We start from the raw sequence: 26,635 nt of genomic DNA, 5'->3' as shown, positions 1-26,635 counted from the left end.
AAAAACATAAGAAAAGAGGAAAGAATAAATGATTTAAAAAATGTATTACTAACAGTTTCAGATAGACTGGTGGAACTTTAACATGTTTGCAATTTTTTAAAGAGTTCAAATTAATTAAATACGTGATCAAAGCTGCTGGGCAGCATCACACATTCTAAAAAATAACAACTGCTGTCTGTGAAAATTTGTAGAAATTTTTAACCGCTTAATAAAAGTCACACAAAGGTGACTTGAAGCATGAGCTAACCATCTCACGTTTGATTGTCAGTGAAAGGCAACACTACCTGCAGATGAGGATGTGCATCTTGTCAGCTTTCCTTAGTGAGGAGGAGTTTTAGGGGGAAGAAAATAAAGAGCGTACCTGACTCCAGATCATCTGTGTGGAGGAGAAGACAGACATCAGTTGGTAAGAACAGAAACTTGTTACTGTTGAGTAATTCCACTCGATTTATACTGTTTTTTGAATAAATCCAGTGAATCTAAGCCTTTGTTTCAATATTTTTTTAAATTGTTTCGTTTCCTTTCAGTTGACAGCCATTATCTTCAATCATCACTAAAAAAAAAGCATGGTAAGTGTGTCCTTTCATTGTTTTGTGCTCTGTGAAAAGAGAAGCTATGCAAAGTGCCAAGAATCCCTCCTGTTAAGCTGCAGCTCTAGGACTTTCTTTGTGTAATGAAGTGTGGCTTGACTCTTGAAAGGTCATTCCCTTTTCAAGTCACTGTGACATTCGTTCTGAAACGATGCCCATCACAAATAGCTCAATCAAATGGCTTGCATGTAGCCCTAAATTATTTTTCCCTCTATATATTTAGCTAAATTCTCATTTTTCCAATTTCCTTTTTCCACGAAGACTTGGTGTGTGTGGATACCCTGACTCTTTGATGAGCCTCATTTCACCGAAAGGAGTTTCTGTGTGAAGATGCACTCATTACAAAAACATTAGTATGCCTGCGCTGTATACTTACATTGGCACAAAAAGAGAAGCAGCAGCTTCATTTGATATCCTTGATTTGATTTTATCCCCATCAGTGTGCTGAGATACCTCAGACTGTCTAATGAGGAGACGTGAAGAAAGAACTCAGTTTCAGTTGATGATGGTGGTCTAGTTTGTACCATATTGAATTACCATGTACATGGAAACTGTAGGCACCTGTCTCTATTGTATCCCCACTGGCTTACAATTTCATCAAGAGACAGTTGGGAGATGGCACTGCATGATGGTTTAAAAAGGAGACTACTCCATCTTCACTTAAAAACTAAAATAAGTGAATAAAACAACCACATTTTGAGGTTGGGTATGACTTCTAAATGAACTAAGGCTAAAACCATTTATTTATTCCACCATATAGTCTAGTCGTGAATGAGGTATATTGAAAATGTTGTCATTACAAAGGTCAGAAACACAGGAATAATGATCCACAGTGAAATATATATATATAAATCTACATCAGTAATCCTCTTAAATGTCTTATTTGATGTTCCAGCAGGTGACGTTTTTAGATACAATGAACAAAATATATCCAGCTTATTGCCTCTAGAGAGTTTATATTTGTGTTTATGCTCATTTTATAAAAAGTGCTGGACATAAACACCTTGCTTAAAGGGTTAAAAAATAAAAAAGTAATAATTATTTTATATTTATGGAAAGAACTGAAGTTACTTAAAAGCTTTATGCAAAAAAAATGGCAAAAAAACAAAAATAATAAAAAATTATAGACCTAATCTGTAGGTGGCCACTTGTGGCCACTAACAAGCTGAAAGGGTGGTGATTTTTAACAGACCCTGAGGGTTAAGAATGTGTGCACGTCCAAGTAAGATGAAAACACATTTTTTTTTAAATTACCTGCTGACAAAAACCAGCAGTCAGACCTGATTTAGGTTCTACTTAAAGTATTGCCTCACTGTTGGGTTAGACAACATTTAAACCCATGCAGGTTTTTGATGGCCTTTGGCAAAAGTTTATAGTGCTGCTACTAACAGTCGCTTGCAATTTTCAGTATCTTAAAATTTTTATGCCCACAGAATAAAAAATTTCTGCTGGAGTTTTATTCTCTGCCAGAAAAGGGCATTGCATGAAGCACCATCTACCCGACTAGCTGAAATGGTGCTAAAGTTATGAAAGTCTTGTACTAATTCACTACTACTGCACTACCATTGGTTTTAAATTGAGAATTGATCTGGGAAGGATTTAATTTTAAGTGCAATAGGTGCACAAAAAATAATATAATTGTTTTTTTTTCATGTATGATTCGAGCCAGAATTGGTAATAACCTATGTGTGAAAGTACAGTGTTACGATCCAATGTTGTCAGTGTTTTGTGTTAGGCGTGACTGTTATGTGTTTCCTGTTATACTTTGAAGGTCTGTCTTATCTCAGTGTGTTCAGTTTACGCTTCCTTGTCTCGTCAGTTCTGATTTGCCCCAGCTGTGTTTCCCTCCTGTTGTCCATTCCCTGATTGCTCCCTCTATGTATTTAAGCCCTGTGTTTCAGTTTGTCATGGTCGTGATCTCCCCCCGTGTTGTAAATAGTTTGTTGTATATAGATGTAAATAGTTGTCAATACTTTTTTAACTCGTTAGCTGTAGGGGTGAGAAGCCATTTTTCTTTGGGAACCTTTTCTCCTGTTTTTGGTTAGGGAGGCAGGTAAGACACCTGTAATTTTCATTTGGGGTTTTCTGTGAAGGTAAGCCAGCTGCATTTCATTTCTAGAGTTTTTGTTTGTTTTGGCCATGCTCACCCTGATGCCTGCTACCTTTTGGGACTCAATAAACTGACTGGCTGTTGTGAAATCCGTGGTAGCTGTTTTTTGTTGGTTCGTCCTCCTTGAGAGCAGGGAGTGTGGGGGGCATTTTTTCCTTATTTTTATTTTCCTTATGTCGCACGCCGGTTCCCTGGTCTGGGGTGTAACAACAGTGAGTATTGGGTATATAAAATGCATGCATACTTGCACTTACATGAGTGCATTCACATCAGCATGCTAACTGTTGTTACTAACAAAGACAGATGAAGGAAACCTTTGCTTGTTACAAATGTTTTATTACTTACATGTGTTGCTCTCTTCCTACAGGCATACCGAGGCAGCGTTAGACCTTACGTCAACTTCAATGCCAAACATGATGCTGAAATCCTCCATAAGGCCATGAAAGGGATGGGTCAGTATCCTGCTTAAATGTATTGCTGCTCACTTTCATTTCACATTGACACTAGCATGTCATACGACATTAACTAACTATTGTATGCAACATTTCACAGCGATGACCATAAATACAAAAAATGAATTCTTTGCACAGTTGAAAGCTTTTTTTTTTTTTTTTTAATAGCTGCTTAGGTGTGTTTATTTATTTACTTGGCAGGTCCCTATGTAAGTCATTCAATGAAAAAGCTGTACCTCTGAAAATGGGGAACTAAGTATAAAACTACTGTAATTTCTAAATAGTCATGCACAATTTTTGTAACATTCCTTGGTTTAAAGCTGAAATTCTGCACATAATTACATATTGACTGCTTGATTTAAAGTCCACTGTGGTGATGTAAGGAGGCAAAGCTACAAAAAGCATGACCAGTCATTTCATCCTATATTAATTTAATAAAAAACTGTTGTCTTATTTGTCAGTAGTGGTTGTAAATACAGGAAAGGATGTGAAAACAGATAATGAACAAAGATAAAAACACATTACTGACACAGCTGTCAGAGCATCTGAACTGCTCCCTTTTGTAAGCATCATCTGAAAGATGGGAAAGCAATTCATTTTTCTAGTGTGTTTTACCAATTAGTGTATCACCAACATTAAAACTGACGCATGTGTCAGAGAGAGAAAGCGATAACACTGTAAATTATATTTCCTAACACTTTATGACCAGTACAAGCAGAACCATTAGATCTAATTAATGGTTTCCCTGTCTGCAAACTACTGTGGACTCAAACTTGAAACAGCAGACTTGCACTACTTAAGTACAGTTCTTTAGTCAGTGCTGTCACTGCAGATCAGCTGGGCTTTGTGCCATAATTACCTTTCACTAATTTAACATTTGATCCCTGAATTGAAAATGATACATGCTGCTTCAGCCTGTTTGCGTCTCTGAGCCTTTTTTTTTATTTTTTTTTTATTTTTTTTTTTTTTAACTAAGGTGCTGTTGACTTTAGAAAGCTATTGGTTGTTAGATCATCTGCCATGCCAATCCTTTTGAATCCTGATCTCATGCTCTAACAGGCTGACTCATTTAGGTTAGGATATACTGGAAGCTATCATAATAAGGATTTGTGTTGTGTTTGAAAAGAAAGACTTGAAATGAAAAGCTTCTTTTGTCTTGACCCACATTGCAGATGATTTCAGAGTCATTTTCCACACATTATTTAAGGTTTATATGATTTCTGGTGCAGGTACAGATGAAGATGCCATCCTCATGCTTCTTACAGCCCGCAGCAATGATCAGCGCCAGCAAATTAAGGCAGCATATAAAAAGGCCCACGGAAAGGTGAGAAGAGCCACTAGGAATTAAACAGAGAACTGATATACAATTACAGGTCGTGCCATCCACTCTGCATTCCTCACTTCACAAAACCAACCTGGCTGATGGTCAACTTCACCCCAGGCACTGAAGACTGAGAATATATCATCCTTCTAAATATGCTGCAGGTGTTTCACTGAGCGTGAATAGTTGTCTGTCTTTCTGCATTCACCATGGGATGTATTAGTCTTGTCATGAGTGTACCCCACCTCTTGCACACTGTCAGCTGTTATGTGCCTCCCCACCTTCCTGCACCATGCTTCTGTGTTGGGCTCACAAGTAATAAGCCCAGAAATGAGTATCTGTCTACAGTAGGTTTGTGCATGTGTAACATCTTGACTGTTTTAAGAATTGTATATTTAACATGCACTTCTCATGCTCATTTCCAGCCCAGTATATTTAGTCTTAGACTCCAGCTGTGTGTGTGTTTCACAACTCAAAATAATCCTTATTTATGTCAAATTGGGCCTTGATGCAACCTCTCACTACTTTCTCTGTCTCAAAAAAGACAGTTTAGCTCCTCTTCCTTTAAGGTAACTGTCTTCTGATTGGCTGCCCCTCACAAACTAAAACTCTGAACAGCGGGTACTTGGGGCTTCTGTGTTATTTGACATCAAAACAAAGGGGACTACAATGTGTCGTAGCTTCCAGCTATCGTTTACACCTGAAGGCAATTTACAGTCATTATATTTTACTAATTTATTTTTTTTTACTAAAAATAATAATAAAAAAAACAAAGAGGCCCTAGCCTGAATTTAAGGACCTTTTTGCTGTGAGGTGACGGTGCAAAGCACTGCACTAGCATGTCAGAGTCACATTTTAAAGCTATTAAAGAATGAATTAGCTATGTTCAAAATACAAACAAATGTGCTTAAGTAAAGACCTCAATATTGCACTTGATTAGTTTTGAGCTTTTCCTTGGATGAGTTCTCCAATACCTATTTAATCAATTAGGGAGCAGGTACAACTGATAGAGGAATAAATCCTTATGACTTATAACATTTCCATTGCTTTTTGTGCACCTAACTAGGTGAAATTTTGCATACAGGACCTTTGCTTGTAATTTTTTCACATTGTTATATTACTTAAGTATAGAATCTTGCTGGTTTTTCACCATTGGCTGTCTTCTGTTCATCAATTTTTAACAGCAAAAAGGCAGCCAAAAACATTAAGTCTGTGATTTAAAGGGCAAGATTTTGGATCAAGACTGAACAGTCCTCAAATAAGTGGCAGGAAGGGCAGTTCTCCCCAGTCTCTATGGCGCAGAATTCAGTGCAGCTAGTTAGACAGAATTTTAAGCATCCATAGTCTCACTGTTCTGTCACACAGTGAAGATTTTTTTTATGCCCACCTGTGGATTGAAAGCTGAAAGCTAATTTTCTTTCTGTCTCAAGTATAAGTAGATGGAGGAGTTTGAGAGAGCATAGATGTATCACAAAACAGCTCCAGGGATAGCTCTGTATATTACAGTGTTTTATCAAAATGACCCAGAACGTGAGACTTTTTGCTTTGCTCAGTATTGCAGAGAATCTTTATGAGATGTATTAAAATGTCATGACGCCATTACACAATTGTGCTCAACTGCAAAAATATCTGAAGCCCGAGTCTACTTTTTTCTATATAACCGAACAAAATATTACATCCTCTGTCATTTTCTTTTTTCCACATTCTTTGTAGGGATTTGATTAGTCTGACTTGAGAAATTTAACTCGTTCTACACACAAAAAATACGGTAACAAATAGATGGATTGTGTTATCCAGAAATATGGGGAATTTCTGCTTAATATCTAATGTATTCAGCTAGAATCGTGATTTCTGGACTTCTCCAAAGAGCACTTGGATGAGCACAGTGCTGTGGGTGTTTTTGTGTACACAAATAGAGCCACATACTCAAATAACAATGGTATATGCTGTTGTTCATTTGGTTCCTGCAATGCCCAAATCATTGGAGGCAGAAAACAATTTAGAGAAAGCCAGCTGTGAGTAATTTGCAAAGTAAATATATTTTCCTCTTCTGCAGGTCACATTGAATACTCTAAGTATAAGCGAAGCAGTGAGATGTAATTTTTTTTCCCCTCATCTTCTTCACATCAAGGTCCTGAATGGCCATTTTGTGTTTTTTAACTTGTTTTTCTGGTTTTAATGTTGGGATCTGGTGTGGTTTATATAAATGTCCCTGTTACCAATATAGTTATTACTGTTTTAGCTCCTCTCATTATTATTAATTATTTGACCACAGGACTTGGTCAGTGCACTGAAATCTGAGCTCGGTGGACTGTTTGAGAGTCTTATTGTGGCTCTGATGACCCCATCTGTCTTATATGATGCTACTCTCCTGCACAACGCTCTCAAGGTAACAACTTAAACCACGTTACAGGTCTCATGTAAATGTGAATGTAGCCTACGTTTTTATTGTGATGTTTTTTGAATAATGTTTGATTAGGAAACACTTCATAGTTGACAACAGACATTTCAACTTCTCAAAGCCAGACAAACAAATGAGTAAATTAGGGACCACTGAAATTTCAATTTTTGGTGTATGTGTGTGTTTTGCTGTTATTCATTATTCACTTTGTACATAGAAACAAAATAATACTGTTCAGCAATGCAGTGGCTTCTCAAACCAATAGGTGATGTCATTATGATTATGTCCATCTTTTATTCAGTCAATGCACTATATTCATATTGAAGCCACTTTACAGATTTCAACTACAAGAGATGAAAAGGTTTAATTTTTTTTAATCTACATTACACAGAGTTTCAACATTAGCAATAAAGCATCTAATACATGAAAAAAGAGTTGCAAACATAATTGCTAGTAAGCTATCATGCACACTACCAGCTCCCTCCCTCTCTTTAGCCCACATAAATGGAACTCAAACATTACTGAAAAAGTGTTCTGAAAAGTTTGGTTGAAAAGGTAAAATGTTTGCCACCAGAAGGACCTTTTTCCAGTTTGTCTTTTTAACTAAAAGCAACAGTGGCAGGAACTCTTTCTACATAATAAAAAAATAGTTCCTGCCACTGTTGCTACTAGTCTCTTAACTCAACTCAGCTTCGTTATAAATCTTTGGGCCAACAGGTAGGCCACCTAACATGTATTATTATCTGTTTTCCCACATGACGTTCAAAACCTTTTATTTTATGTTAACAGTATGCGATAGAAGCTGCTTGACAACTCCACAAAGACCATTTAGACCAATCTCTGATGCCCATTCTTTTTTAGATCAACATTTTGGCATTACATCACATTTACTGATATGTTACAATGCTATCATCAAGCTCGACTCCAACAGCAGGAAGCAGCTGTTTTCAACCAATAGCCAGGGCTCGTTTCCAGAACACAATAGTTTAGGGTGCTTCTAAAATTAGTGGGAGTGCACTTGTACTGACAGCCAAAGTGATCATCAGCCATTTAAAAACTCATTACTCATACTTCTTATTATCTGACTATTCAGTTTTTGTAGGTCTGCTAATTCATATATCTGAATCAAACAGAAATATAATGAAAATGCAGTCTTTGTAAGTCTTTAATATTTTGAACAAGCAAATTTTCAAAAGAATACCATAATAATGCATGCAACCACTAAAGTATTATTTATTTCTCATTAATTCATACATATTTGTTGTTTCTAATGCCCCTTTTAGACTTCCTAGATTAAGAAACTATGATTATGTATTAATGTAATAATAGCTGAAGTAGAAAAATGTTAAACTCTAGGCTGTCCAGCAACAAATAGCTAGTGGAGACATTATATTTATCTAAGAGTTAAAATTAATAAATTGAATTAAATTTGTTAAAATTATAACATTTATCCAGAGTTTGTGGATGACAAGAATAATATTGGACCTGTTTGCTGGAAGTTCACCACAGTTTGATAGCAGTAGCAGCTGTGATGACTGCATAAGGTGATCATACTGCTGGCTTTGAGTTTGTCAGCTTATTGCAGAGCTCTTTTCTTTCAGATTACTTTGTTTGTATTCAGCAGCTTGCTTTAGACTTCAGACAATGTAGCCATGACTAAGACATGTTTAAAACTGAGAACAAAGGCAAGGACAAAACAATTAAATTCAGGCACAAAAGACTTATTGTGTTTTGTCACAGGTACTACATGGTGGTTTTAGCCTTTTTGTTTTCATTGTTACAGTAAAATTGAAACTGTCATCTGATGACTTAGCTGCAGGGGGTAATGCCTAATGATTCAGGGGGTTTTGGTGACATCCAGACAATGAATGACTGATAATCAATAATAGCCAAGACTTTCGGTTCCATGCACTTGATGAATGCACATAATTGTATTTAAAGTTAATTCATAGTTAACTCGTTGGCAGACCGTAGCTCAATATTTTGAGATTGCAGATTTGACAGTTTGTTAAATTGTCAATACAATTTTAAATTCAAACAGACTAAAACTAGAATCTAGAACGTCTCAAATACCATAACTCTTTTTTTCTTTTGCCAATATATTCCAAAAATTCATATACAGATATCTTTAAATTGGTTAAGCTTTCTCTCTATATCTCCTGCAAACATTTTGTTTTGCAGCATTGGAGCATTGTAGTCCATTAGATCTATCTTTTGTACCTTCAGTGAAACTCAAATGAAAAAAGATGTCAGATCAAACTGGACATATTATATTATAGACATTTCAGACATTTTATGAGTGCTCTTTTTCAGGTCACAGGAGGCTCATAAAGTTAGAAGGGAATTGCATGAGGGAAAAACATTTAGCAAACTCTCAGATTCTCATATGATTTACAAATGAAATTTTTTTTCTGTCTCATTATTCTTCAGACACATTTACATTTGCATTACCCATGTGCAAATGAAGTGTTTAGTCAAAGTGAGAGCAAAGCATTTAGGACTTGGCCTCAACATTCCTATCACACCCACTCCTCCATTAGTTAGGTTTGCCAGACAGTCTTGCTGTAAGGTTAATTGCAGCATAGAGAAGTGAACGTCAAAGATAATTCTCTTTAGTATTGAACCTATTCGTTCTCTAATTGCAAACCTTTTAACTCTGCTATGCTCTCAAGTTGTACATCTTTTATTATTTCTATATTTTTCTTTATCGACTTTTAGGCTTTCTTTTTTTCATATTACTAATCAATGATATAGCCTAATGTATAATAAACATGTACTAAAATTTAATATTGAACAGATATGGATATTGTTTCACACTGACTCCATTTATCTCATGCGTCGGGTTCCCAGGGTGCCGGGACTGAAGATGAAGTGCTAATTGAGATCCTGGCCTCAAGGACTGGCGAGCAGATTAAAGAAATCACCAAAGTGTACAAGAAAGGTAAAACACTCCACTGATGAAGAGGCAGAGAAAAACAGACAAACATGGTTACTGTGACTACTACAAATAATGACGCATCTAGAAGAATGCATTAAGATGTTTTGTTTTACTGGCACTGCACTGGCAGAAGATATCTGCGCCTTTAAAAGCTTTATAGCTTTTTACTTTTTAAAAGTAAACTGCCATTAATGTTTTGATAGTTTTTGGCACAAAGGGGATTTGATTAATGTCAAGATCATGTTTTGATTAAAGCTTAATTGGTTATAATTGTCACAGTTAAAAATAACAACGAGGAAATGAGTCATAATTAAAAGAATCCAGTTTGGATTATTAGTGGAAAATGAGAACTTACCAAACGTAATTTAGTTACATGCCCATGCCCACAAGTTTTTTGGGGGCGCTGAAAAAAACACAACAGTTTATAAAAGAACTAAGATGACTATGCCACTTCCAAGTCATCATTTTTCAATGTGTAGGGTTACTGTTGTTACAAAAGGGTGTGTGTGTGTGTGTGTGTGTGTGTGTGTGTGTGTGTGTGTGTGTGTGTGTGTGTGTGTGTGTGTGTGCGCCTACGAGGCCTTCAAATATTCAAAATCAAGATACCCAGTCTGTGTCTGGAGTGATTTTTTTTTTATAGGTAATTAATTGTCTTAAAACTATAGAGATGAAATTCGATCCATCCATTTTCTTAATTGCTTATTCCATTCAGGGTCACTTAGTAGCAGGAACAGTGTGTAACAGTGTGAGAGGCGGGGTACACTAGATAGGCTGTGAGTCTATCACACGTTTAAGGATTACACTGACTTGCTAATTAGCTAATAGGCTGAGTTAGCTGAAAATTATCTGGCCTTTCCTTGTGCTTACAATTCCAAGTTGTCCAACTTCTCACTCAGTTTAATTTGTTCCAAATCTTCGTTAAATTTATATGATGTTTGTGTAGGAAACTTGGGGATCTACATTAGAGTACACAGGACAATTTTGAATTGCTTTATCCTTATGACTCTGTAAGCAAACATAGATTTTATAAGACAACTGTGAATAAGAAATTCACATTTCGAAGCCAAAACATTCATTTTGGACACCACAAAAGCCAGAAGTGACCATATTTAGACAAGATGGTTGAGTGCTAAGTTATTAGCTGAGGGTAGCAAGCAAGGGTATACAGCTTGGATATCCAAGCTGCATAGGAGCAATGCACAGGCACTCATGCCTGCTAGTAAAATAAAGGTCTGGGCTCATTCCCAAGGGCTCACCACAGCAGATGGATCTGCATACTTGAGTTGTAACAGATTTTACATTAAATGCCCATCCTAATGCAAACCCCTCCCTCAAGTATTTTAGTCCCAAACCTATGATGGCGTGCCTATTGTCAATTTACTGCATAGTACAGAAATAACAGTATATCGTATATAGTTTCTTTATTCATATAGATTTATAATATCTCCTCTTTTCTCTAGAGTACCATGTTTATTTAAAGCCCATAGCGTGGTGCTGATCCTTTTTATTTTCAGTGTAATATGTTCTGTCATCCGAGTAATAAACACACTGCACCTCTGTATCACCTGTCACACTTTAATGAAAGGTCTCTAACATAGCAGCTGTGACTTACAACAAACCGTGATGGAAAATATGTGATAACAAAGGCTCAAATGGCCCAAGGCAGAGAATGCAGTTTATCTGATCTGGACGAAAGCATAGACCCTTAGTCAACTAATCAAATCTCTCCTCTCATGGCTCATCCTGCAAAACAGAGGACAGCCTACTAAGGTCGACTGAAATCATTAGCAACTGTCGTGAACAGGAACTGTAAGCAATCGTCTGACCCCCTTCTCTTCTTTCCTCCAGAGTTTGGCGGAAAGCTGGAGAAGGATATCTGTGGTGACACCTCAGGGCACTATCAGAAACTGCTGGTGATCCTGCTGCAGGTAAAGAAGGGCACTGCTGGAAAGACTTATGTTTCTTTTCCTGATAATGAGATCCTACAGTGATGCCATTAGAAAGTCATGAGACGTGTAGGCTGGAAAGGGGGAGGGGGATGACAGCACATTTAGTTTCTTTAATGTGATGTTTATACAGAAGGAAAAGTAATTTTCATGGTTCTTGTAGATTTGAGGGATCATTTAATTAGGTGTTCAGATGTTACCTGGGTTGAGAGGTCTGAGCGCACCATGTTTCCATCCACACTGACCTACTTTACTCTATGTTTGTCCACCTGTCTTTGTACCTGTCTGGTTTCCTACCTCTCTTTTTTTCATCTGGCTGCAAAGGGGAGTAGGGAGGAGGGAGTAGACGAGGAAAAGATCGAGAAAGACGCTAAGGTAAGAAGGAAGAACATGAGATAAAAATACACATGGCAAGAGCTGGCTTTCCACTTTAGCTTTGTGAGTTTGTCCAGCGAATTCAAGCAACTTCAACACTACATTAACAAGAAATCACTGTTTTTATTATTACCCAATTACACTGGTGTTAATCGAGCCGGGTTTTTTTTTATTTTTTTATGTCTAATTCCATTGTTTTTACAGGACTACTATGTTTTCCTTATTTTTTGTATACAGTACTTTGAAAAAGTCTTGAGTTACACTTCATTTCTTAATATTTTACTTGAAAATGGGAAATAAGTGCAGCAATTTATTGAAATGTGGAACATATATGACAAAAACAGAGCTTATGCTATTCTAAAAAGGATGAAAGTCAATATTTGACCATGTTTTAACACAGCCTGAGCTTTCTTGTAATTTCTTTAAGTAGCCTTCAGGAATAGTTGCCCAGGTTTCTTGAAAGATATTCAAAGCTTTTCTTTGGAGGTCGGCTGCCTTTTTGTTCTGTTCTCTATCAAGATGATCCCACACTGCTTCAATAATGTTGCTGTCCAGGCTCTCCTGCGAGCGGTCAATGCCCATAATAGTGTTCCATTGTGTGTTTTTTCTATCTATGCATGCTTTTACTGCCCTGGCAGTGTGGGATCATTGTCATGTTTAAAAATTAAGTTGTTGTTATCAGCTGGTATTGCATGCTGGATCAGAATCTAATGGTTCTTCTCTGCATTAATAATTCATCATTCCATTAATTTCAATAATCTCCAACACCTGTGGCTGAAATAAAGCCCCAAACCATGACAGAGCCTCCACCATGTTCTACGACTGCAGACACTCACTGTTTGCCTATCAGAACAAGGTTAATTTAAATAGGAGGAGATAAAATGGGTTGTTTCAGAGAAAGAATAAATGGAGGCATCTCACCAAAGCCCATTAAAGGGTCAACAGGGATTACTTTAAACATTTCGTCACTCATCCCAGTCACTTGGATAAGTGACGAAACGTTTCTCCGACTGAAATCAATACATCCAGATCAACAGAATTAACTTTTTGGGTAAGGTATAGGGAGGCTTAGAAGATCATTTTTAACATGGCAAAAAAAAATGTAATAAATAAAAAATAAGGATTATTTCTCAACTAGTATTGATTTCCAGCCACCCAGTGAAGATTCCAAGAAGTTATAGCTCTCTACCAAAAAGTCCTGCACATATCCCCTGCAGTAAATTATTGAACTGTCACGTACACACTTCGATCTTTGTACTGGATAAATAATGTGTGAGGTGTTGAGGTGTAGGGAGGCGGATTTTGTTACCTTTGGAGAGACACAGTCTAACTGTTTCCACATGTCCAGTATGTGTGCTAAGCTCACTGCATGATGTTTAATAGATAGACATTGGGGTATCACTATAAATATACAGTTTTCCACATATTCAATAAGTCTGTTTAAGTTTAAGGAAATGGAAAGTCTGTGCCTCAAGGGGAACTTTACACACTGATATAATTTGTATTACTTCCTATACTTGCACCAAAAGTTGGCATTAGACATACAGAGGTGTGTGTAATTATGGCATCTTGTTTTAAAACCATTACATGTAGCAGACATTAACATTCAATAACATGTATCTAAACACACACCAAATTATCATGACTAGCAGTCCGTCTTGACTCATAACACCAGAGCGTTGTTAAGCCACTCTGTGATCAAATTAGGAGAAATAAGCAATGCTAATTCATTAAAAAGCAATAATAAATTACTCATATGAATATGTTATTATTTTGGTATTTGATCATATGATAAAATATTTCTGAGCAAGGATAGAAAAAAAAAAAAAAAGCAAAAACCTTCGTTTGGTGAAGGACATAAAATCAGGAAATCTAGATTTTCTTTATAATAACAAATAGGGGGAAAAGACATTGTTGATTTGGCACAGTACAAGGCTGTCATTTCTTAACATGTGTTTCAATAAATCAAGTCAGCACGAGGTGTGTGTGTGTGTGTGTGTGTGTGTGTGTGTGTGTGTGTGTGTGTGTCTTCCATTACAGGACTTGTATGCTGCTGGTGAGGGAAAGTTTGGCACAGATGAGGAAAAATTTATCACAATTCTGGGCAACAGGAGCGCTGAACATCTCAGAAAAGGTGAGTTTGCCAGTTTGCCTGTGCCAGCCCATTTGGATGTCGTGATATGCTGTGTAAGACAAACACTGAAAAAAAAAAAAGGAAAACAAAAAAGTCAAAGTGTAAGAAAATGTGCAGGAAATATCAGTGAAGCATGCTTAAACAGCACAGATTGTGGAGAGTAAGTTGAGAGCGTAGAAAGTGCAATGGTTTAGTCAGATGTGAGCAAACAACAAACCGATCGATGTGCTTTAGCAAGTCTTTTAAAAGTCAGTTGTTGGCAAGTTTCTATCAAATTACTTTGACTGCTCGTTTCACAGTTTTTCTGATCTAGTAACTTTAACTTTTTTTATTAAAATAAAAAATGTAGACAAGTTTGGTTTAGTAAAATGACGTAGCAATACTAAGATAAAATACAAAGTAACATATTAATTTCACAATTAAACCAATATAACATAACATATGACAGTGGATATAAACCTGTTCAAACACGTATGCTGACCTATTCTCTGAACTCTAAAAATTGTGGTCCTCATTAAGAGGCGAAAAGCTACTAACTTGCTCCACAACTGCAATATGTTGTTTATCAGGAAAGAGTTAAGTAAACAACAGACAATCTGTGTCTTTTTTGTGGTTGGGACAGTCTCTTTTGCATTTGCGTCAACATTCAACTTTTTAACTGATGAGGCAGTGAGGTACACCAGGAATATGTCAGTTATTTCAGTTTACACTGATGCCTCTGTATCTGTGCCAATTAGTTTAGATTAGCCTTTATTGTCTTCCTTGACAGAAATTTACTTTGGAGAATCGAGAGGAACACGTCATGTACAATAACACACACATATAAACACTTATTTACAATTTCACCTATTACCATTCAGTAATGGCACTAGAGACAGTTTTAACCTTAAAGTTGTCACTTGTTCAACCTTCTCTCCACTAATGAAAACCAGACCGTGATCTCCAATAGATCTTGGATTTATTGGAGATAATAACTACTTGTACCATCCTTGAGAACAACAACAACAGTCAAGCATTTGCAATAATTGGCAATGAGCCTTTCACATCACTATGGACACATTTTGTGAATTTTGACCCACTCTTCTTTGTAGAATTGCAAAATTCATGGTTCCATTGATGGAGTTTGGGTAAGTTGTCCAGGCCCTGAAGCAGCATAGCAGCCCCAGGCCATCCCACTACCACCACCACATTTGACTGTTAGTATGGTGTTATTTTTATACAATGCTGTTAGTTTTGCACCAGATGTAATGGGACTCAAAACTCCCATAAAGCTCAACCTTTGTCTTGTTAGTCTACAAATTTTTTTCCCAAAAGTCTTGGGGATCATAAATGGCAGACATGAGACGAGCCTTTGTGTACTCTCTGATTAACAATAGTTTTCATCTTAGAACTCTCCCATAGGCATGATGCCATGATTACCCAGTCTCCTCCTTGTTGTTGAATCATGAACTCTGACCTTAACTAAAACAAGTGAGGTTTTCAGTTCTTTGGGTGTTGTTTGGGGGTTTTTTTGTGACCTCCTGGATGAGTTGTCAGTGCGCTCTTAGAGTAACTTGGTAGATAGTGCAAAATGTTCTCAGTTTGTGGATCATGGTTCACACCATGGTCCACTGGAGTCTGAAAGTCTTAGAAAGTCTTGCTTTGTAACCGATTTACTAACAGAAGTCAATGACTTTGTTTCAGAAACAGAATCGGAGAATGAGAGAAACTTTATTAATCCCAGAGGGAAATTGAGTTGTCATAGCAGCAAATATACAACAAACAACAAGTACTCATAAAATGTGAGTGTAGAAACAGTTATGATAGATAAATATTAAGATGAATAGATAAATATAGAGATATAGCATACATATAAACATAAATATACATATATATAAAAGTATGTGTGCAAAAATGTCATGGTGTACAAAAGAGACAGGGTTCATTGAGGTGCAATTAATACTGTATGGATGAATTAGAGAGTCTGATAGCAGCAGGAAGGAACGACCTCCTATAACGTTCCCTCAGACAGCAAGGTTGAAGGAACCTGTTGCTGCTCTTCAGATTTCCAGTGTGTTATGGAGGGGGTGGGAGTCATTGTCCATGATTGCCAGCATTCTGTCACTGTTTCTTATCTCTTCTCGAGTTTCTTTAAATTGTGGGATGATGTGAGATCTTCTAACCTACTTCATTTTCTCAGACAGGTTATATTTAAGTGATTTCTTGATTCAACAGGACTGACAGTAATCAGGCTGGGTGTGGCTAGTGAAACTGAACTTGACTTTCCAAAAAATGTGGTTAATCACAATTAATTCATGATTTAACAAGGGATGGTCAATTACTGTTACACACTGTGCCAGGTAGATTTATATAAATGCAATAAAAAAATGTAATCCAGTAAACTCACCAAAACACTCGTATTGTGCACAAAGAGATCATCTAAGGGCTGAAACTGACATATTTTTTGCCCTGAAGTAAAAACAGGTTCAAGTTGAAAATTGCTTGATGTGTTTCTCTCTAATGAGGATGTATGAGTGTCTGTCACTGTGGCTGTTTTGGTTATTTTGCAGTATTTGCTGCCTACAAGAAGCTTTCTGGCTCTGACATAGAGGACAGCATTAGAGGCGAGACCACTGGGAATTTGGAGAACTTGCTGCTGGCTGTAGGTAAGAGCCGCAATTTATCTGGGTGATAATTTAGGCGTCACATACGGGGACAAGTAATCAGAATATCCCTGGATGGGGTTTTCTTTCAAGAAATTTTGAATAAAATATGACAGAAGATAACACTTGATAGCAAAAAGTGAACATCAGACAGTGTCAGCTTAACTTTGCAAAAAATGTAGTCTTGCACATAGCCTCATCAGTTTTTGTCTTTTTCCTCCACAGTGAAATGTGCCGGGAGCATCCCAAACTTCTTTGCTGAGAGACTATATAAATCTATGAGGGTATGTCTCATTATCACATCGCTCTAGTCTAATTAATGAAAATACTCACCGATCACTCACCTGTAAAATATATGATATGTATATAATAAATAACAATCTTAACAAAGTTAAATCTGTCAAAAAAGATAACTTGACTACATTAGATTTTGAGGTTAGTGTTGGTGTCATTTTTAACCCTCCATGATGCTTCAGCAAATTATTTTCATGTTAGTCTTGCTCAAATATGAGAATATCAATATATTAAGAAGACTTTAAATTCAAATCAGAAGAGTAGCTACAATACAAGCTGTTGCATTAGAATGAATAGGGCAACAAAAGTGAAGTCAAATCAAGGAGTGACTGTGTAGTCATTTTCCAGTAAACTAAAAGGCTGTTTTCTACATCTAAACAGCAAAAAAAAAAACAAAAAAAAAAACCCAAAACAAAATGGTGTTTACAGTGATATAGTTTAAAAGCTTAACTAACCTGGAAGAGGCCTGAACCTGCCTTTCAACTCTGGGCAAGAAAATGTACAAGCATTTTTTTCCGAAATGTTGAATTAATATTTGAAGTGCAAACTAAAGGTTCACTGTGTAATAACTGTAGATTTTGGGAAAGAAAGTACACCTTCCATTCTGAAGTTATAGTCATCAGAACCTCTGAGGATCACCACATGACATCATTCAGCGTGTGGAAATTTAACACAAAAAAGCCAAAATGCTAAAGCCGTGTAGGCGGAAGTAAGTACACCCTTATTGTAGCAGCCAGCTACTGCTAATCAAAATCACTTGATCAGCTGATCATCAGCATGTTTAAAATTCTGTTTAGAAATGTAATGTTAACAAAATGTTAAGAATGAACAACATCAGCAATAACTCTAGAGAAGTCATTGTTGCTGCCCATCAATCAGTAAAGGGTTAAAAAGCTGTTTACAAAGAAACTGAAGTCTATAATCTAGAATGATAAAGACTGTTAATATAAAGAAAACATGTGAGGCAGTTGCCAATCTTTCCAGGAGTATTATTATAGGGCCTTTACCTTACAATATAAAGTGCATTGAGGCAACTGTTGCTGTGATTTGGTGCTCCAACCCAGTGTTAGACCACGCAATGCCACAGAAATTGCAAAGACCCCAGAGCTATATCTCAGACTCTACTGGCCTCAGTTAGCAGATTTCTTTCTTTCTTTCTTTCTTTCTTTCTTTCTTTCTTTCTTTCTTTCTTTCTTTCTGTGTATTTAGCGAGCTGGAACTGATGACGACACTCTGATGAGGATAATGGTGTCCAGGAGTGAGGTGGACATGTTGGACATCAGAGGCAGTTTCAAGAAGATATACGGACAGTCTCTGTACACCACCATTCAGGTACTGCTTCAGCCCCCTCAGGATTTCTGTTCATTCCCTTGTGCTCTTTTTTTTTAATGAAACATACTGAATAGTCTATTACTTCAGAAGAATAACACATTTCTGTAAAATGTAATTTTCCTCAGTTGTCTCCATATTCTGCTAAATATACTCATCTGTCCCTCTGCATGACTTTAGAGCACCAGCTGGGTTTACTATGGATATGATGGCTGTACACTACTCACGTCAGTGCAGTGATGGAGTGGGGATTAGTGATTTACTTTAAATGTCTCCCTCAGTGTGCTTCCCTTCTTTTCACACCAGATGAAGTGAATAATCTGTTCTCCTAATGCCAGATGTTCCTCCATTGAAGAGTTATTACGATCCTCCTGTAGAACTAAATGGCCAGTACTGAATAGATAATAACACATTATGAAATAATCTTGAATAAATATATTATATATTTTTTACAGTTCACCAGAGTTCATTTTTTCCTTAATTATGGCAGTTATTCTACAATTTCTCCACTTTTTAAATAATTTATAATTCATTCTGCATGTTCACAGTCCCCGTACTGTGTACTATTCACTTTGCCTTCCAAATGAATCAGAGCTACATAAAGCTAATAACATTAATTACGCCTGTGCTTTTCCTGCTATTATAAGAGCACGTTTATGTCACACAGTAGTTGCCACAATTAATGGTGTCTAACATGTAAATAATGATAATTTCAACATACAAGCCGTAATTATGACTTGGAGACTTGCTTTTTGAATATTTTCTGACAAAAAAATACCAACCAACCATGGATGCCTGACATTAAAAGTGGAATAAAAATGTAAAGCCTTAACTAAGCTTATTTAAGGCTTTACATTTTTATTCTAAAGTCAAAAGCTATTTTAAGCTTTTGGCTCATTGCTTATACTTAGGCTTACACCCTAGCGTCCACCATTGTAACTGTATTTATATGAGAGAAAATAAAAAAGCTTAATAGGTCTCCTTTAAAGGACAGTGTGCTAAAGTTTCAATGGAAGTTTTCAATGAGGAGTGATTATAAAGTGATATCAAACTTTGCTTTTCCTTATCAATATGATGTAAACATGGATGGTGTAATCTAATGTGTATTGAATAATAATCAACCATGAGTAATTAGAGTGGATCGCTGTAAGCAGTACTGTATAATGCAGAGTATTAATTGTCCTGAAAATAACGTCTCGATTATGCAGGAAGCACTTATTTCATTTGTATCATGGATATAAGTGACGCTGGGATCTCGGATCATTTCCCAGTTATATTTGATACTGGCTTATGTACTAACGAACTACATCCTGCGGCTCCCCTTCGCCCACTACGTGTAATCAATGCTGAAGCGGTGTCAAACTTCTCTATGTCTTTCTTGGATTCTGCATCTGTCACTCCCGACTGTTGTTCATTTCGCTCGGTTGATGACTGTGCTAATACCTTGCTATCGTTATTTTCTTCTATCCTTGATACTCTTGCCCCTGTTGTGCCAAAAAGTGATTGTCTGCCAAAAACTGATTGCTTGTATTTAAACTGCTATAAATAACTTGTTGATCTACAATATGTGAAACATATGTCAAATATATCCCTCATGAATTATATCAAGTCATCTTGACCAACAAACGACATTCCCGTAACGAGGTAGAAGCCGCAATCACTTTTTGGCAGTGACTTTTATGTATCCTTTATTTATGCAGTTAAAAAAAAAAAATTCTTGTTTGCTTTAAAAATGTCTCTTTTAAGAGTAGTCTGGCCAAGAGGACAGCTGAAATTGCAACAAATGCAAAAATAGTTCTGTAAACATATTTTAAGTGGACAAAAGGAAGCTGATTGATTATAATTAAGTACAATAACACAGCTACAAAGATAATTGAGAAACAGGTAATTTTTTTAAATTGTGTATTTAACCCCTTTGCAATACCTGTTCACCGAAGTCTATTTAGCAACATACGTAACAATATTACACATAAAAAACACACGGAAACATTGGAAATCAGTTTTTGGCAGGCAATCACTTCTTGGCACAACACCCCTATTAAAATGAATCGCCCTAGAACCTATTCTCAGTGTTGGCTTAATGACACTACGGGCGCTCTACGTCGCGTGTGTCGGCGCGCTGAGATAAGGTGGAAAAAAGATAAACTTCAGGTTTCTTACGACATGCTACAGACTAGCCGCTTAAAACTCCAAAGTGCTGCTAAAATGGCCAAAGCGTCTTTCTTATCCAAAATCATCCGGGCCAATGGTCATAACCCCCGCACCTTATTTAGAATTTTTAACTCAGTGGTTAACCCTTGCCCAGACATGCCTTTACCTTATTCTCAGGCTCTTTGTGAGCGATTTCAAATTCACGTTTTAGAGAAGGTCTCATCTCTTAAGTCCTCCCTTCCCCATGTCCTCTCCCCATTCTTGAGTGCATTTCAACTTTCCACCAGTTTTAGCCTGTGTCACTTTTGTCTCTTAAGCGGCTAGTTGATCAAATGAATAACACCAATACTGTGCTTGACATTCTTCCATCTCGTATAGCTAAGGACTGTTTTGATGTAATTGGACCTAGTATCGTATTTCTTATGAACTTTTCCTTGCTCTCAGGCTGTGTTCCTTTGGCTTTTAAGCGTGCTGTAGTCCACCCGATTCTTAAAAAAAGAAACAGACTGTTATGACCTTTTAAACTACAGACCGATCTCTAAGCTTTCGTTTTTGTCCAAGATCCTGGAGAGACTAGTTCTCTCCCAGCTCCAGGCATACTTGGACACGAACAATATTGCTGAGAAATTTCAATCTGCCTTTAAGCCATTGCATAGCACTGAAACGGCGTTGGTTAGAGTTCTTAATGATATTCTTGTAATTACTGATACTGGACACTCTATGGTCCTAGTTTTATTGGACCTCTCTTCAGCTTTTGATATGGTGGACCATAACATCTTATTATTAAGACTTGAGCACACTGTGGGTATTAGAGGCGCTGCCCTTGACTGGTTTAAATTATACCTCGCTGACAGGTCCTTTTCGGTTAACTTGGGCACCTTCTCCTCTTCCTCCGCTCCGGTGTGTTGTGGTGTACCTCAAGTGTCAGTTTTAGGCCCTATTCTTTTCTCATTGTATTTGCTCCCTCTAGGCGTAATCTTTGAAAAATACAATATCGTCTTCCACTGTTACGCCGACAGCATACAGATCTATTTTGAACTTACTGACGACCTTGCTGTGTCCCTGCACTACTTTCAAGAATGCATGCGTGAGGTCAAAGAATGGTTCCTGAGTAATTCCCTCGTTTTAAACGATAAGAAGACTGAGATTGTGGTGTTCAACAGTAAAATCCCTCGTGTCCAGCTTTGTGCTGCCCTGGGTCCCTTTGCTAGCTCTTCCTGTGACTATGTCAGTAACTTAGGTGTACTGCTGGATAGCTCGCTCAAACTCGATGAGCAAGTCTCTGCTGTAGTGAGATCTAGCTTCCACCAACTGCGCCTTATCTCTAAGGCTAGGTATTATGTTCCGCATGAGGACTTGGAGAAGCTTATTCATGCTTTTGTGACCTCCAGGTTGAATTATTGTAACTCCTTGTACTACGGTCTTCCCTCTTCTCTTCTTCCTAGACTGCAAACAGTCCTGCCTCTTGACTGGTACAAGGAAATTTTGCTCTATTACTCCTGTTCAAGCTGGCTTGCACTGGCTGCCCATAAAGTACTGTATTCAATTTAAAATATTACTCCTTACGTTCATAACTATTGATAAATTAGCACCGAGTTATCTTAGTGAACTTCTCAGGCCGCATACTCCTGCTAGAACACTTAGATCTGCCACTCAACTACTTCTGCCGCAACCTAGATCTCGGCTGAAATCTCGGGGTGACCGTGCGTTTGCACTGGCTGCCCCGGTACGGTGGAATTGATATCCACGCCTCTGATTCTATTGCACTGTTTAAATCACGACTAAAAACCCACTTATTCAATCTTGCCTTTCCCTCTAGTTAACATTTCTTTTATGATTTATTATTATGCACTTTTATGCTCATTTAATTCCTTGTTTGTTCCTATGTATCAGTGACAGCTATCTGCTTGCATACCTAGTACTTGCTTTGGTCCTATTTCTGTTATCTTCCTTTTATTCTCTATGTTACTTGTTAAGCACCTTGGCATACCCTTGGTTTTAAGTGTGCTTTTTAAATAAAGTTTATTATTATTATAGTCACCTCGGCTAGCTTTGCCTCAGTAGAGGAAATGACTGATGGTAGCAGAACTTGAGTACCTGTGGAAATATTTCCCAGCAAAATAGGAAAAGATCCAGAGGAGGCAAAGAACATGAAGAGAGAGAGAGTCATCAAGCATGCTGGAGCATGACTCTAGACTTGAGAGATTTGCCAAACAGTTGGCATTTCTGTTATATTTTTGATGTTTTGTTGCTTAGTAAACTTTAAATTCAACTGTCTGCATGAAAATCTCTGGGATGATAAATAACGTGCAAGCTTATAAAACCATTCCACCATAAGTATGGTATGGTATAACACATGGTAGCTAGCTGGATAGCCATGTAGCATTTTGCTCAGAGAAGCAAAGTAAATTGATATTTTATTGCTGTATTTATTTATTTACAGCAGTACCTAGGTGACATAGCCCTGTGATGGCCTGGCGATTTGTCTATGGTGTCCCACCTCACCGTTTGTTCGATGACAGCTGGGGTTGGCTCGAGCCTTCCTTCCAATCAGGATTAGATAAGCAGTTAAGACAATGGATGGACAGGTTAGCTGACCATTAAGAACATGAATGCTCTAGATAAAATATCTGTAACATCAACATTTCAAGGTTTTTTGTCAACAGTTGCAGTTATTAACTTGATATTTTGAGATAACAGATGAAAAAAATGGGACTTTTGATGGCAGAAAATCTGCATTGATATCAATGCACGTGTCAGGGGGAAAAGGTGCTGTGGTTAACTCAAACTGGACACTCTCTACCTTACTCTGTGTAACATCAGATCAGCAGAAGTTGAAGTCAATGTGGAAGGAAAGCTCATATATGTTTATAGCTTTAGCTTCGATTAGCTAAATGTTAGTAGCATTTGTGAAGCTGCCAAAAGACACTGGGACATGTGACTAACTGGAGGATGTTGATGTTGAGTTAAATGCTTTTACTCAAGGACAAACTGACATGTGGAGAGGAGGAGTAGGAGAGCCAAACACCTGAGCTACCCACATGTCAGTATACAGGGAGTGCAGAATTATTAGGCAAATGAGTATTTTGTCCACATCATCCTCTTCATGCATGTTGTCTTACTCCAAGCTGTATAGGCTCGAAAGCCTGCTACCAATTAAGCATATTTGGTGATGTGCATCTCTGTAATGAGAAGGGGTGTGGTCTAATGACATCAACACCCTATATCAGGTGTGCATAATTATTAGGCAACGTCCTTTCCTTTGGCAAAATGGATCAAAAGAAGGACTTGACAGGCTCAGAAAAGTCAAAAATAGTGAGATATCTTGCAGAGGGATGCAGCAGTCTCAAAATTGCAAAGCTTCTGAAGCGTGATCATCGAACAATCAAGCGTTTCATTCAAAATAGTCAACAGGGTCGCAAGAAGCGTGTGGAAAAACCAAGGCGCAAAATAATTGCCCATGAACTGAGAAAAGTCAAGCGTGCAGCTGCCAAGATGCCACTTGCCACCAGTTTGGCCATATTTCAGAGCTGCAACATCACTGGAGTGCCCAAAAGCACAAGGTGTGCAATACTCAGAGACATGGCCAAGGTAAGAAAGGCTGAAAGACGACCACCACTGAACAAGACACACAAGCTGAAACGTCAAGACTGGGCCAAGAAATATCTCAAGACTGGTTTTTCTAAGGTTTTATGGACTGATGAAATGAGAGTGAGTCTTGATGGGCCAGATGGATGGGCCCGTGGCTGGATTGGTAAAGGGCAGAGAGCTCCAGTCCGACTCAGACGCCAGCAAGGTGGAGGTGGAGTACTGGTTTGGGCTGGTATCATCAAAGATGAGCTTGTGGGGCCTTTTCGGGTTGAGGATGGAGTCAAGCTCAACTCCCAGTCCTACTGCCAGTTTCTGGAAGACACCTTCTTCAAGCAGTGGTACAGGAAGAAGTCTGCATCCTTCAAGAAAAACATGATTTCCATGCAGGACAATGCTCCATCACACGCGTCCAAGTACTCCACAGCGTGGCTGGCAAGAAAGGGTATAAAAGAAGAAAAACTAATGACATGGCCTCCTTGTTCACCTGATCTGAACCCCATTGAGAACCTGTGGTCCATCATCAAATGTGAGATTTACAAGGAGGGAAAACAGTACACCTCTCTGAACAGTGTTTGGGAGGCTGTGGTTGCTGCTGCACGCAATGTTGATGGTGAACAGATCAAAACACTGACAGGATCCATGGATGGCAGGCTTTTGAGTGTCCTTGCAAAGAAAGGTGGCTATATTGGTTGCTGATTTGTTTTTGTTTTGTTTTTGAATGTCAGAAATGTATATTTGTGAATGTGGAGATGTTATATTGGTTTCACTGGTAAAAATAAATAATTGAAATGGGTATATATTTGTTTTTTGTTAAGTTGCCTAATAATTATGCACAGTAATAGTCACCTGCACACACAGATATCCCCCTAAAATAGCTAAAACTAAAAACAAACTAAAAACTACTTCCAAAAACATTCAGCTTTGATATTAATGAGTTTTTTGGGTTCATTGAGAACATGGTTGTTGTTCAATAATAAAATTATTCCTCAAAAATACAACTTCCCTAATAATTCTGCACTCCCTGTAATCTCCATTAATTTTCTCAGGTCGCCAATCTGTTACTGGGCAAAACTAACTCTGTCAGTACTTAAATTAAATGAAAAGAATTCAGTCATTTCTAAAACGAACATACAAGAGTAGATAAATGAATGTTCAACCTCCCAAATTAAATGAGACTCTTTTTCTTCTTCTTTTTTTTTCTCTTTACAGGAAGACACAGCTGGAGATTACCAGAAGGCTTTACTCTACCTGTGTGGTGGGAATGATTAATGCAACCTTATGACGCATTTAGCAGCAATGAATGATGAGCCATCATGTTGCTGCTATACACATGAGATGAGGATATTGATCTATAGTTCTTCTTTCTGTTAGTGTGTGTTTATTGAGTTAGTGTGAATTACCTGAGTGTCATTTTGACTTATGACAATATTATATTGTATGAATATTATTTACAAGGCACTGTTCTTTTTTTGTTTGTTTGTTTTTTAAATGCCAGACAGAACATATAGCTCTAATTTAGTCCTTGGTAAACAAGCAGTTTTAATTTTAATGCTGATAATAATGCTTTCTGAAATGATGAAATGCCTGATTAATTTAAAATCTTTGACCTATTTCTCTTGTCAAGCGTACACACAATGTTAGCAGCTGTTTACCTTATTTGAGCTCGCTTCTCACAGCATGTGTTAAATGCAAGTTTGAAAATACAATATCGCTACTCAATTATTAAACCCTACATGTTGACAACCCCGATGCTCTCATTAATAAGAAATGAGACTGTGATCCAGACTTGACGTGCAATGCGGCTGTCAGTGATCAATAAGTAATGGGACGCTATTAGACATTTGTTGATGCATATAATGAGATCTATTGCTTCCATGCCTTTCTGCACAATGAGGCCAAATGTCAAACAAAGGGGGTCCCTATAGGTCACTCGGTGGAAAATGATTTTATTTTGCTGGAACTGAACCACAGGGTGGCAGCAGAGTTTGAAATGAGGACACAATGTCTTTATATTGTTTCTCATTACAGTGATTGATGAGATAGTGTCAATATATTTTACTAAAAAGTAATTTTCTTTTCACAAATTCAAATGCAAATAAATGGAGTGATTACAACAGGGCCTTCGCAGACTAGTACTCGGGCCCTAACTATGTTTTTCAACCCTCCCATTTTAACCACACCGCATATCTTAGGCAACATGTGTAATCTTTCTCATATATCACTGCAATGTTTCCTCATTTTCTTATAATTCAACTTCACATATTTAATACCTTTTAAATACAAATGGGTTATTTAAGTAAAGTTCTTGGTTGGTGAATTTGCTCATTAATGGGCATATTAGCCCATTAATGAGTGCAAATG

The 26,635-nt window shown here is 37.4% G+C and overlaps 1 protein-coding gene across 1 annotated transcript; it reads left to right on the top strand.

Moving 5' to 3' along the window:
- Positions 1-331: 331 nt before the first annotated feature.
- On the top strand, positions 332-26,354 carry anxa5a (annexin A5a). Its single transcript, XM_080900406.1, has 13 exons — positions 332-406; positions 528-569; positions 3,068-3,152; positions 4,382-4,476; positions 6,749-6,862; positions 9,725-9,815; positions 11,661-11,740; positions 12,083-12,133; positions 14,174-14,267; positions 16,817-16,912; positions 17,135-17,193; positions 18,413-18,535; positions 25,484-26,354. The coding sequence occupies exons 2-13, from the start codon at positions 567-569 to the stop codon at positions 25,541-25,543; spliced, it is 951 nt and encodes a 316-aa protein (XP_080756532.1). The 5' UTR covers positions 332-406; positions 528-566; the 3' UTR covers positions 25,544-26,354.
- Positions 26,355-26,635: the final 281 nt, after the last annotated feature.

This window comes from Rhamphochromis sp. 'chilingali' (assembly GCF_963969265.1).
Source record: "Rhamphochromis sp. 'chilingali' genome assembly, chromosome: 13".
In the NCBI taxonomy this organism is placed as follows: Eukaryota; Metazoa; Chordata; class Actinopteri; order Cichliformes; family Cichlidae; genus Rhamphochromis; species Rhamphochromis sp. 'chilingali'.
This window is presented reverse-complemented; position numbering and strand designations above follow the sequence as displayed.